This window comes from Hippopotamus amphibius, chromosome 4 (genome assembly GCF_030028045.1).
Source record: "Hippopotamus amphibius kiboko isolate mHipAmp2 chromosome 4, mHipAmp2.hap2, whole genome shotgun sequence".
Classification (NCBI taxonomy): domain Eukaryota; kingdom Metazoa; phylum Chordata; class Mammalia; order Artiodactyla; family Hippopotamidae; genus Hippopotamus; species Hippopotamus amphibius.
Genome location: NC_080189.1, coordinates 162,330,505 through 162,344,139, shown reverse-complemented (window position 1 = coordinate 162,344,139; position 13,635 = coordinate 162,330,505). Strand labels below are relative to the sequence as shown.

At 55.6% G+C, this 13,635-nt stretch overlaps 1 protein-coding gene across 1 annotated transcript; it reads left to right on the top strand.

Annotated features, from left to right (window-relative positions):
- Positions 1 to 571: 571 nt before the first annotated feature.
- IRF2BPL (interferon regulatory factor 2 binding protein like) lies at positions 572 to 3,812 on the top strand. Its single transcript, XM_057733417.1, has one exon. The coding sequence runs from the start codon at positions 641 to 643 to the stop codon at positions 2,978 to 2,980; it is 2,340 nt and encodes a 779-aa protein (XP_057589400.1). The 5' UTR covers positions 572 to 640; the 3' UTR covers positions 2,981 to 3,812.
- The last annotated feature ends 9,823 nt before the right edge of the window (positions 3,813 to 13,635 follow it).

Below are 13,635 nucleotides of genomic sequence, written 5' to 3'. Positions count from 1 at the left end.
CGCCGCCAGCGGAACGGCCGACGCTGCGGAGGGGAGAAGCTCCTCTTTCGGCTGCCAACCCCTCCCCCGGCCCTCCTGGGAAGCAGCGACTTCAGCAAGATTGGACCCGGGCACCGGGTGGCACTGAACCCTCTAGCCTTCGTCCCAGAGAGCCTGGCGGGGAGAGGACGCAGGTCGTAGGGGGTCCCCCCTCCCCCCCCCGGGAGAGGAAGAGACGGCCCCTTTCGAGCTTTCACGCACCAGCCACTCCGGGGAGGGGGCCAAGAGCCAACGGCCGCCAGCACCCGGCACCCTCGCCCCCTCCCCCTCCCCCTCCGCCCCCCGGCCCGGAGCGTCCAGCCCGGGTCCGCGACACCAGGAAGAAGGCGCCTGAGCTCCGCTCCTGACGAGACAGCCGCAGTAGGAGGTTGGGGCGAGGAGCGGGCTGAACTCGTCCGCCGCCCGGGCGGTGGAGCCCCCTCGGCGAGGCGCTGCGCCGGCGGTGGAGACTCGCGCTCCCTCCAGCCCCTGGGGCAGAACTTTCTCGCCCCCCCTCCCTCCCCCGCAGCCGGACTCCCTCCCCAGCCGGCCAGCCCTCCGGGAGGAGAAGGCGCCGCGGAGACAGCCCGGGCGGGGGCCTGCCTTCCCCAGGGCCGGCATCATGTCGGCGGCGCAGGTGTCTTCGTCCCGGAGACAATCTTGCTACCTGTGCGACCTGCCCCGCATGCCCTGGGCCATGATCTGGGACTTCTCGGAACCCGTATGCCGCGGTTGCGTCAACTACGAGGGCGCGGATCGCATCGAGTTCGTGATCGAGACCGCGCGTCAGCTGAAGCGAGCGCACGGTTGCTTCCAGGACGGCCGCTCCCCCGGGCCGCCGCCGCCCGTCGGGGTCAAGACGGTGGCCCTGTCGGCTAAGGAGGCGGCGGCAGCAGCGGCGGCGGCGGCCGCTGCACAGCAGCAGCAACAACAGCAGCAGCAGCAACAACAGCTCAACCACGTCGATGGTTCCAGCAAGCCTGCGGTGCTGGCGGCCCCGTCCGGCCTGGAGCGCTATGGCCTGAGCGCCGCCGCCGCGGCCGCGGCCGCCGCCGCCGCCGCGGTGGAACAGCGCAGCCGTTTCGAGTACCCGCCACCGCCGGTGAGCCTGGGAGGCAGCAGCCACGCCGCGCGACTGCCCAACGGCCTGGGGGGCCCCAACGGCTTCCCCAAGCCCACGCCGGAGGAGGGACCGCCGGAGCTGAACCGCCAGAGCCCCAACTCGTCTTCAGCGGCGGCGTCGGTGGCGTCTAGGCGCGGGACGCATGGCGGGTTAGTGACCGGGCTGCCCAACCCGGGGGGTGGTGGAGGCCCCCAGCTCACTGTGCCTCCCAACCTGCTGCCGCAGACGCTGCTGAACGGCCCGGCCAGCGCTCCGGTGCTGCCCCCCCCGCCGCCTCACGGTCTGGGCAGCCGTGGGCCCCCGACGCCCGCGCCGCCAGGGGCCCCGGGGGGCCCAGCTTGTCTCGGGGGCGCCCCAGGCGTAGCGGCCGCCTCGTCCTCCGCGTCGTCTTCGACCTCATCGTCGGTGGCCGAGGTGGGCGTGGGTGCTGGTGGCAAAAGGCCCGGCTCGGTGTCGAGCACCGACCAGGAGCGCGAGCTGAAGGAGAAGCAGCGTAACGCCGAGGCCCTGGCCGAGCTGAGCGAGAGCCTGCGCAACCGCGCGGAGGAGTGGGCCAACAAGCCCAAGATGGTCCGCGACACGCTGCTCACGCTGGCCGGCTGCACGCCCTACGAGGTGCGTTTCAAGAAGGACCACTCGCTGCTGGGTCGCGTCTTCGCCTTCGACGCCGTCTCCAAGCCCGGCATGGACTACGAGCTGAAGCTGTTCATCGAGTACCCTACGGGCTCGGGCAACGTGTACTCCAGCGCATCTGGTGTGGCCAAGCAGATGTACCAGGACTGCATGAAGGACTTCGGCCGGGGTCTTTCCTCCGGCTTCAAGTATCTGGAGTATGAGAAGAAGCACGGCTCCGGGGACTGGCGCCTCCTTGGAGACCTGCTGCCCGAGGCTGTGCGCTTCTTCAAGGAGGGCGTGCCCGGCGCCGACATGCTGCCCCAGCCCTACCTGGACGCCAGCTGCCCCATGCTGCCCACGGCTCTGGTGAGTCTAAGCCGCGCCCCCAGCGCACCCCCGGGGACCGGGGCCCTGCCGCCCGCCGTCCCCTCCGGCCGGGGCGCAGCCGCCAGCCTGCGCAAGAGGAAGGCGTCCCCCGAGCCCCCGGACTCCGCCGAGGGAGCCCTGAAGCTGGGCGAGGAGCAGCAGAGGCAGCAGTGGATGGCGAACCAGAGCGAGGCACTGAAGCTCACCATGTCGGCCGGGGGCTTTGCGGCGCCGGGGCATGCGGCAGGGGGGCCGCCCCCGCCGCCCCCACCCCTGGGACCCCATTCCAACAGGACCACCCCGCCCGAGTCAGCCCCTCAGAACGGTCCGTCGCCCATGGCCGCCCTCATGTCGGTGGCAGACACTCTGGGCACGGCGCACTCGCCGAAGGACGGCAGTTCCGTGCACTCCACCACTGCGTCCGCACGGCGCAACAGCAGCAGCCCAGTGTCGCCAGCCTCCGTACCCGGGCAGCGCCGTTTGGCATCACGGAATGGGGACCTGAATTTACAGGTGGCGCCCCCGCCGCCTAGTAGCCACCCGGGCATGGACCAAGTGCACCCCCAAAACATTCCGGATTCCCCTATGGCCAACAGCGGGCCCCTCTGCTGTACCATTTGCCACGAACGTTTGGAGGACACGCATTTCGTTCAGTGCCCCTCCGTTCCCAGCCACAAATTCTGCTTCCCTTGCTCTAGAGAGAGTATTAAGGCCCAGGGGGCCACCGGCGAGGTGTACTGCCCCAGCGGAGAGAAATGCCCCCTAGTTGGGTCGAATGTACCTTGGGCTTTCATGCAGGGCGAAATCGCGACGATCTTAGCTGGGGATGTTAAAGTGAAAAAGGAGAGAGACCCTTGAACCACAAGACAGCCACCTCTTTTGCCCCAGACCAGCTCCTCTCCCGTCCAGAGGGCCCCTCCCCCACCCACCTCGACCCTCTCTCCCTTCACCCCCAAGATGTAGAATTGTGAATATAACAAACTGCAAAAAGTTAGTCTTATGTATAGACATTATTTTCGTCGTATGTTTCTATATTTTGAAACAAAGGTATGTTAACTTCTTCATTTGAAGGATAAGCTGGTTTGTGTTAAGCAGTATAATATTGGTTGGGTCATTTGCATCATATTTGTTAGCATTTATTGGTGGCAGAGTGTTTGCCTAGGTACAGAATTAATAGCCCTTAGCAACGACTGCTGCTGGTGTGTATTTTTGTAAATGTTATGCACTCACTGAAAGGAAAAAACACACACACAAAAGAAAATGACTTTTTTTTTTTTTTTTTGCCAAGGCCAGTGTTGCTGCCTAAAAAAAAATGATGCTATAAAATGGTGAGAGCTTCTTTCTGAACAGCCCCAAGTGTTGAAGTCTTCACTTTATTTTGTTCTGTTTTGTTTTGTTTTCCTGTTTCGTTTGCAAAATGGTAAGGGGGGTGTTGGGGGGGGGTGTTTTTTGTTGCAAGTTTGTGAGGGAAAATGTTTTGGTTTGTTTCTACTGACCTGAATGTGTTGGATCTTCACGTGTTGTTTTGTTTTTGCTTTATTGATGCACGGATGCTTTTGAACAGTAGAGCGAAATGCTAGACATGGAGAATCTGCTCTGTTTGTCCTTTATACATTTCTGTAGTTAACAGAACACTGTAATGTGCCTTGGAGCTTAGTAACTTGTAATAAATTCAATTGATATTAATTCTGCCCTGAGTCAGCAAGTGTGTTTTTCTAGAGCTAAGACTGTACAGCTCCAACATGGGGGATACCCTCCCTACTTCCAGCATAGAACACAAACGCTGGTGCCTTCGAAAGCCCTCAGAGGTGGTATCTGTAGAAGGCCCTGTGCTGGCTGACTGCCCTTCAGTACCAGGCTATTTACATTCACCTGGGGGAGGGGGTGCGCCTTGGGACATTTGCTGACTAAGGGATTTCTGTTTACTTTTCAGCATCTCTTGTTTTCTCCTGGATGCTCACCCCAGCTGCAAATGGCATTGTCAGAAATGCTTTTTGGTGCCTCGCCCTGGGGCCCCGAGTGTGTGCTGATACTCAGTGCAGCTGTGACTTAGGCAAGTGGCGTGGGGGAAGCAGGAAGAAACTGGGGTGCTTTGCCTCCTACATGTGGCAGAAGTCACTGTTAACTGCACATTTAAAGCAAACATGCCACAGAGCTGGGAGCCGGCAGTGGAGTCAGGAGGGGTGTGGGAAGTGGGGAACAGATCCATGCACTCAGGAGAGTTCCCAGAAGCTTCCAGCTCATGCACTGGAAGAGCAGTTTCACCTCATTCATGTCTTTTTCTGTCCCCCCACTTTTGATAATCTCTAAAGGCAGGACACTTTGCTGGTTGTGGTGAGTGGGAAAGAGAAAACCCAAACCCTGTTCCTGGGGCAATGATCGCTCGTGACACCAAATAGAACCCATTTCCACTGGTGAAGACATGCAGTATTCATCTAATTGAGTTTTTGACAGCATCTGTGAGGTTCAGAAGGATGGGGACGGGACTGGAATGTCCTTTAGGGCTCAGCCTCCTTGGTTGAGACTAGATTGGAGCCCTCCCAGAGCTAAGGGAAGGCAAACAAACCTGGTTTGAACCTTGTACTTTCCTGGGAGGCAAATGGAAGGAGAATAGAAAATGGGAGGGAGGAAGCAAAACACAACCCCAGATCCTATCAGAATTCCATTCCTGGCCACACCCTATTCCTGGCGGGGGCAGCCTGGGCCAGGACCGTCCTCACAAGGCTAAAGGAATAGCAAATAAAGGAAGACACTTGGCGACCCTCACCCCACTCCCATCAAAGAGGGATGGCGAGGGTAAGGAGGTGTAGGTATGGGCGCAGGTGAGTTTGGGGAAAAACAAATCACTGGTTACCTTAGAACATCAATGTGGAGGCTGGGTTGATGTTCAGACTTGCTGTTAATAACACCCTTTTAGTTTGTGTTGTGCTTTGCCACCATCATCATTGAAGGAGTGGAAACCATGACTCTGTGTGTGTGTGTGTGTGTTTTGGGGGTGTGGATAAATGGCAATTGGTGATCTGCAGCCTCTTAATCCTGGTACCCAGGAGGTGCCTGTCTCACCTCTTTAAGAATCTCCCCACATATAAATAGATGTGCGTGTCAGCTTCCTGCAAATGTGTCCTTTCGTTTTCATCGGCTGCCAAGTGTTGTATTGGTGCTTATGAGTCATGAAACCTATTTTCATCCTGGGGGGTAATTAACTTGGGGGTGATAATGCATAGCAGACTGTAGGAAGAGTTAATTCCAAAACCTATCCTTGCCTGGCTACCAGTCACACATTTCACTTAAAGGTCTGGGTTGGCTTTTCTCATAAGCTCATTAATAAAAACCAAGCATGTTTTGCCTGGAAGATCCTCTGAGGTGCTCCCAACCCCCATTCCCACTGCACACACTAATAAAATGGGTAAAGCTCAGCAGCCTGAGACTAGACAGAGTGTCACGGGTGTAATGTAGCCAGCAGTGAATGAAGGCACGGTGGGTGCCGCCACCGCATTGAACTGCGCATGTCAACTTGGACGTGTGGATGACAGGTCCGGGTGTGAACCCTGTGAGTACCGTCTGGTGGTTCCAAGTGGGAGCTGGCCCTGTTACCTGCCTCTGCGTCTGCATCCGTTCCTGCTGGCTTGCCACTGTCTCTTCATTGCTATGGTATTACTTTCAGGAACTTTTAGGATTACGGGATCCTTGATTTAGTGCACATAGGTAGGAAAGGAGCCTGTCATTAAGAGCTGAGAATTGTCGTTTGCTCCCTCTTGTTGCTGGGTGCATTATTAGGAGAGGCAGAGCTGTAATAATAAAGCATCCAGCACAGGTGGCCACTTGGGTTTCACTAAGGAAACCTGCCTTGATGAGACCTGGAGGAAAGAAAGGAGGGAGGGTGTGAGAGGGAGAGCCCAGGTTGGGGTGGAAGTGAATTAAAATGGTGCAGTTAATTAAGGTTTACCATTGCCGGGAGCCATTTGTTAACTGGCAGCTCTCCCTTCTCTTTTTGTGGAACCATGTGACCTTTCTCTTCGCTCTGACCCATTCAGCTGCTAGTTTGGTTGCCTTAACCACTCTTGCTTTGATTCCTCAGCTAGATTCCCCCTACCCTGACAGTTTCCACACTGCACACCCAGGAAGCAACTCCCTCTCCAGCACATGAGGATTCTTGTGGGTTTCAGAGATTCAGACAGACGTCTCTGATAAACTAGGCTTCCTTCATCTCCACCCTGGATCTCCCCACCTCCTCCATTTCCTCCTTCTCATTCCCTTCCCCCTCCAAGCCAAAGTGGCCAACATTTATAAATCCATATTGCTTTTATTTATAGGCATTGTTTGTGCAGCTAATCTAAGCTGGATGTTTCGTTGAATGGGCACAGGGGTGGGGCAAAGAGGACTTAATTCAACAGCTTTGAGAAAATCGGCTGATGGAAGTCGATTTTTGACCTTGATTTCTGAAGGCTGCAAGATGGGAGACCAGCCAGTGAGGACAGCTCACATGTCAAGTCCAGCATTTGCATCTGAACCCGCTCAGCTTACGTGGGCGTGCACACCTATGTTGTTAAATGTGATTTGAGGGTGTATTTTCACATTCGTCCAGCCCACGCTGTTAATGTAATGAGTACTGAAATTCACTTTTGTTTTCTCTTATACTTTGTCAAATCAAGGAAATTGGAATGGGAAATGACCCTTAAGGGCATCTAGTGAAATGCTTTTTAAACCTTTCTGGGGTCAGAGATGCCTTAGAATAATTTGGTGAAAATGATGGATCCTTCCTCAGAAAGCACAGGTGCCCCTACACATGGACTTGCATACATTTTCTTTCTTTTTTAATATAAATGTTATATATTTTGAATAGATAACACATTCCTTTGGTTCAAAATTCAAAAGATGCAAAGGGGAATATAGTACAACTGTAAGGTCTCCTTTCTGCAAGTGGCTCCTCAGCCACATAGTTCCCTTCTGGGATACAATCAGCATTACCCAGTTCTTAAAGAGATTCATGCACGTTTAAAATCCATCCATGGAACTTGAGGTGAGAGCTGAGGTCTAGTTCATCCATCTAATAAAAATGAGGGCCCTGAGATGCAGAGAGATGAAGGAACTTACCTAAAGCCATACAGCGGCAGAGCCCAGGCTAGATTCCTGTTAGGGAACAACTCGAATGGACATTTTAAAAAATTAAGGACAGGGCTTCCCTGGTGGTGCAGTGGTTAAGAATCCATCTGCCAATGCAGGGGATACGGGTTCGAGCCCTGGTCGGAGAAGATCCCACGTGCTGGGGAGCAACTAAGCCTGTGCGCCACAACTGCTGAGCTCACGTGCTGCAACTACTGAAGCCTGTGCACCTAGAGCCTGTGCTCTAGAAGAGAAGCCACCGCGATGAGAAGCCTGGGCACCACGACAGAGTAGCCCCTGCTCTCCACAACTAGAGAAAGCCCGCACGCAGCAACAAAGACCCAACGCAGCCAAAAATAAAATAAATAAATAAATGTATTAAAAGAAAATTAAGGACATGTGGCTTACCTAGAGCTTTATATGAGAACAGGTGGTGATGAAGTGGGCAAAAGGAGAATGTGTACCTGGTGGGGTGGGGCTCAGTGTTTTCAGCAGCTCTTGGAGGACAGGGAAGAAACAGTTGTCCCTTGGTCTCTTCTGCAGCCGTACCTTTGCGGGAAGATGTTGAGAGGAGTGCCTAGGTTTCTAACTGTAAATATCAGGTGGGCCTTCATTAGTGGAGTCCTTTCTTAACCTTTGAGCCTTGGGCCCTCACACTACCTCCGCCTTTGCTGACTGGAAACTTCTGAAGGTTTAAAGACTGTCAGATAAGTAACCGTTTGGGCATAGAGGTAAGAAGTAGGGAGACCAGGACTCCTGCCCTCTTCCCTTGAACTTGGGGCTTCTCACTTCTCTCCCTGTCACCCACCTCTGCCTGGCCATCTAGGAGACAAGTGGCATGGCGGGTGCTGTGTGAGGTGCCAGATAGGTGCGTGCTTCAGGCCAGCCTACAAGGAAGGTGTGATGACCCTCATTTTACACATGTGCCAAGTGAGCTCAGAGAAGTTACATACCCAAATCCATCCTTGGTATTCCATTCAAGCCCAGGGCAGCCTAGAGCCAGGACTCCCATATTGTTTCATGCAGGGGGCCTCTGATTTCTGACCCACAGGGTCCAGGAAACCCAGGCTCAGAGTTTAAGCCTGTCGCTCAGCCCTCTCCCCCTCTCCTAGTCTCCAAAGGAACCTGGCCAGTGCCAGTGAGTGAGGCTGTCCCCGGGGCGGGGGGGTGCTGTTGGGAAGCCCCTGGGAGCAGGCATTTTGTAGGCTTGGTGTGCTTGGGGCACACCACGGTGCTCTCCAAACCATATTTCCAATCAGGGATTCTGGAGCAAGGCTGTTCTTCTGAAGTCTCCCTCAAGCTGCCTCCTACCCCTAAACTTAAGTAAAGAATGATCCACGAAAGCTTACCTCCCTGTGGGCACCATATTGTGGACCCACGATTGGCGGGTCCCTGCTTCAGGCTAGACTCAAGAGAAGTGTCCCAACCTCCCAAGTGGTCTCCCGCGGGCTCCAGTGTCTGCCCACTCCAGGCCAGGCTCTGCAGCAGGCAATTCTTTTACACATCTGAACATGTCATCTCCTTGCTTAGAAACATCCCTTGGCTCTCTGTTGCCTACAGGATAAAGTCCAAATTCTTTAGCACAGCAAGCAAAGCCCTCCACCATTTCTCCCTCCCAGGGGTAGAGTATCTTAATTTTTAAAAAGGTATTACATATACATGGCAAAAAAGAACATCAAACAGCATGAAAAGATACTCAGTGAAAAGTCAGTCAGTCTCCTTCCCTTCCAGGTCTTCAGTTCCCCTCCGCTGAGGGAAGCACTGTTGGCAGTGATTTTGTATATATTTTCAGAAGTAGTAGATGCTTAGATTTATGATATATATCTCCTGGGAGTAGATCTTAGAATAAGCCAAAGACAGGAAGGAACGTCCAGGGCAAGGAACTGGACTTGGGTCAGAGCCCCAATCTGGGTCTGGGGTGTCTACCTCCACAGCCGGAAATTAGCTATTATTTTTCTTTGACTCCTGGGCAAAGGGTGTGTGTGTGTGTGTGTGTGTGTGTGTGTGTGTGTGTGTGTGTGTGCGCGCGCGCACGCGTGCACATGCGCGCGCACTTATACCTACATCGCTGTGGTCACAGTTTTGGGCTTCCTAAGCCAGCCGCACTGTGGCTTGGGGGGTTCTCTGGAAGGAATGGGGATGGGGAGGGGTGGGGCGGTGGCCATGGAGACCAGGTGTCCCCTGCGGTGTCCAGTGCTTTCGCCTATTGCCACAGTCCTCTCCCTCTCCCACGCCTCATGGCAGCTTGATGAAGCTGGCACAACTGCTTCCTCAGGTCCCCTAGGTGACAGACTGGGAAATTGTGGCTAAAAGAAAAAAGCAAGGGAGAAACGTTATTGAGTGTAACGTGTGGACCCGCCAGAGGGCTAGGCGTTGTCGTGTGCTATTTCTCCTGTGTTACGGCAAGCCTTTGAGGCTGCTTGTTGCTATTACTCTCCTTTGACAGGAAAATACCCATCGTAGGTACTGTTATTACTCCCATTTTACAGACAAGGCAGCCAAGTCACAGAGCCGTGAATAACTGCCCCTGCCTGGCCTCACTCCCTCTCTCACACGGGAAGGTGGTTCACGTGCTCCCCAGGCCCACGCCCCCACACTTCACTCTCCACCAGGGCAGACCCTTCCGGGGAGGCCTGGGTTTTTCTTTACAAGCAAGAGCCAGCATGTGAAATCCGGAGCCACGGGCCGGGGTTCCGAAGCCACAGCTCCAGGAGGTCCGGCTGCCTCTGAGAACAGGTTTGGGTCGCCGAGGGTGCCGGGGGCAACGCGGGCGGCCAGCACCCGGGGAGAGGCAGCTCTGGAATGCCAGGCCATGTGAACGTGGAGGAATGAACTCTGCGCCCCTGGGTCTCAGCCCAGACAGTCACGTGACCGCCTCCTACAAATCCTCCCCTCCCCCCCATTTGCCTGGAGCTGTCGGTAACTGATTCTTGACTTGGGAAGTTGCCAACATGACCACTCCAGTGGGGCAGGGGGACCTAGGGACTTGGAGAGGGAGCCTTCTGAAATTAGGATCATTTTAGGGGAAGGGGAGAAAACGGTGGCTGGGAGCTTCCTAGGGAGCAGGGGGCTCAGAGGAGGAGCCGCTGTGAGATCCTGCACCTCACCTGGGGTTAAAATACCTGGCCAAGCCATCTGGCCGGAGGTGGCTTCCCAGGCTGCAGGCCGCTTCCTGCCCCAGAAGGGCCTCCAAGTTTCCTCGGTATCTGAGTCACACAACCGGGGCTGGGAGAGGCAGGGTGCCTTAACCTACTCCTACCTGTCCTCAGCCCGCCCCTCCCCCCCAGGGGCAGGAGGGGTCAGCGGGTGTCGGGGGCAGGAGCCGGCGGGGAGGGCCTCTGAGAGCCTGCACCTCCTTTTCTTAATCCCGCATGGGCCAGGTCAAGCCCTTCTCCCTGGGAACCCGCTGAGTCAGAGCCTGCGGCCTCCTTATCCCTTCATCTCCTGTCCCACCTGCCAGTGGCTTCTTCCCAGGGCTCGCTCTCCTCCCCACGGAGGCTGGCGCCTGCAGCGGGGTTCCTGTTCCCTGGGGACAGCAGAGGCTGCCAGAGAAGCCTGGAGCCCAGGCCGTGTGAGAGCACACAGCCAGGCTGGTGCTTCCGCTCTGCAGGCTTCTCCCCTCGCCTTCATCCCCCTCGCACCCCCTGCTTCTCCTTCAACACGTATCAAAGGCCCACGCCTCACCTAACACTTGTGTTCACCCAACAAACATCGATCCATGGACATGTGGGTTCCAATCCTGGCCCTGCTAACTTTGGGCAAGTTACTTGATCTCCCAGGGCCTCAGGGTCCTCCCTGGAGATGGGAACCCCCCTCGCCAGGGTGTTGGAAGAATTTAAACAGACAGTGCATGTCCGTGTCCGCACGATCCAGGCTGGTTGGCGCTCAGCGCACGTTGGCTATTGTTGTTACCCTTATTCTTGCTTGGCTCAGGCCCTGCTGATCACTGACAACCAACCCCCGCAACACACACACACACACACACACACACACACACTCTCAATGCTGGGAAGGGAAGGGGGTGGCTAAGTGCTATGACCCCAGGGCCCCAGAAGCAGAGGTCTGCATCACTGGGGAAGACCCCTTCCAGAAAGTGGGGGCTGTGAAGGAAGGAGAGAGGGGGGAGAAAGGGGTTAGAGGGCAGGAGAGTACGTTTCTGCTGGAGAAGCACGAAGAGTTAGCTTGGTTTGGCCAGAGTGTGAGGAGGTGGGGGCAGGACCAGCAAGCAAGACCTCCTGAGCCAAGCTGAGGGACGCGGAATGAATCATGCAGGGCCACTGAAGGGTGTGTGAGCAGAGGGACACAGTCTGATGTGCCCTTTGGGAATATCTTTCTGGCAGCAGTGTGAGGACTAGATCATCCAGAAGGAGAAGCAAGCATGGGAAACCAGCCAGGAGGCAACTGCAGTGATCCGGGCAAGAGGTGATGAAGCTAGTTCAGGAGGGGCTGTGGTGGGGGGGTGGGGGGGGCAGTGTGAGAGCTGTAAGGAGGAGAGATGGCAGGTGCCCGAGGGCAAAGCAGAGGAAGGAAGGAGGCAGGCTCCTCCTTGGCTCAGATGCTGGGAATGCAGCAGGGGGTGCAGGTGTATGGGAAGGGGTCTGGTAGGTTTGGTGCACCGGCCTGAGGTGCGATGGGCCAGCGCGTGGGAGATGGCAGGTAGGCAGGTGGACCTGCAGGCCCGGGCTCTGCAGACAGGTCTGGGCAGGAACTGAGAGGTACTGTCTGCCTTGTGGGTGGTATCAGAGGTGTGACTTTAGGGGGGTCCCTGAGGGAAAGTGGGCCGAAAATGAGAAGACAATGGAATGCTGGGAGCATTCATCTTCCAGGGTTGGGGGAGGAGGATCCAGGAGGAGAAGGGCAGCAAGAGAGGAGGGAGGACAGTCACAGGAAGTCACATCCTGACTGCCAAAGCGGATGTCATGATGTCGCGGGATGGGGTCGTCAGTAGGGTCAGGCGCTGGGTTGAAATGGAGGAAGATAAGGCCCAAAAGGTGTCCATTGAATTTGGCAGCAGGGAGGTCCCTGGAAACCCTGGCCAGAGAGGTATGTGCAGAGTGGAGGGGACAGAGGCCAGGACGCAGTGTACTGAGGGCACAGCAGAAGCCCCAGCTTGAACCAGGGTCCTGGCTCTGAAGGGAAGGAGAAAAACTGGCAGCCAGGGGGCAGGTGGCAGGAATCTCTCTGATGCAAGTTGAGGGAGACATAACATGTTTATAGGGAAAGAACTAGAAAGAGAGGTTGAATATACCAGGAGAAGGATGGATATGAATGAGTGGCAGGCTCGAAGAGGGGAGGAGACAACAGGAGAGGCAGTGTAGGGTACTGGAAAGTCAGATTAATAATAGTGCTTACCGTGTGCTGGGTACTGTTCTCAGCACTTTGCAAATGCTAACCCATCTAGTCCACACAGCAGCCTGTGCAGTAGGTGCTGTTATTATCCACATTTTACAGATGAAGGACCCAGACACAGAAAGGTTAAGTCATTTGCCCAACGTTGCACAGCTAACACGGGGTGCTGCCCGTGTGCTAGGTCTTGAGTCCAGGCTGGGTGCCTCCAGGGATGTGTAGTCATCAAGAGCATGAATTTTAAGACCAGACCTCCTGGGTGTTGATTCCCAGCACCTCCACTCATTTGCTTTGCCCTCCTGTCTCTCAGTAACCCCACCAGGAAAATGGGCGTGAGAATTGTACGCATTTCTTAGTGCTATTGGGTGGATCAAATGTGTAAATGCCCATAAAACACTTGGAGCACAGAAAGCACAGGTGGAGGGACCCACCTGGACAGATTTGGGTGCCTCTTAACGCTGGGAGCAGAGGGAGGAAGCCAGCAGGGGGTGATGAGGGGGTTGTGGAGGTCCTTGGCCCTCTTGTACAGTGTTGGTCTATTTGTGGGCCCTCTCCCACATCAGACAGGGCATCTTGCAGGCAGGTGTAAGGGCAGCTTGTGCTGGAGGTGAAGCAGCCCCTGGGACCAGACCCTGGTCTCTTGTCTCTTCGCCCTACTCTGGCGCCATGGGACCTTCTGCATGTTCCTCTCAGAGCCTCCAAAGGAACAGTGATGCCCGCCTGCCGGGCTGTGAGGTGGGTGAAATGAGATCATGTGTGTGAGTGGGCGTGCCCAGAGCAATGCCAGGCACCCGGGTGACACATACAGAAGCTGCCTCCACCACTTCTACGATGGTGCAGAAGCCAGGCGCTGTCCTAGAATGCAATTATTAATATTATCCCCAGAGCCTCAGCAGAGTACCTAGATGGTTACTAACTGTTGATCAGATGAGGAAAGAGGGCACCTCCAGCAAGGATTAAGGACCAAGTGAAGGTGGAGGTGCCAGAATGAATTAGTCAGAAAAGGAAAGTGGGGCCAGCACTGCATAACCTGCGCTGTCAGAGCTCCTCGGGCTCGCGTGCCG

Excerpts from the sequence above, each read along its gene's own strand:
- IRF2BPL (XM_057733417.1), top strand. The coding sequence starts at position 641 with ATGTCGGCGGCGCAGGTGTCTTCGTCCCGGAGACAATCTTGCTACCTG.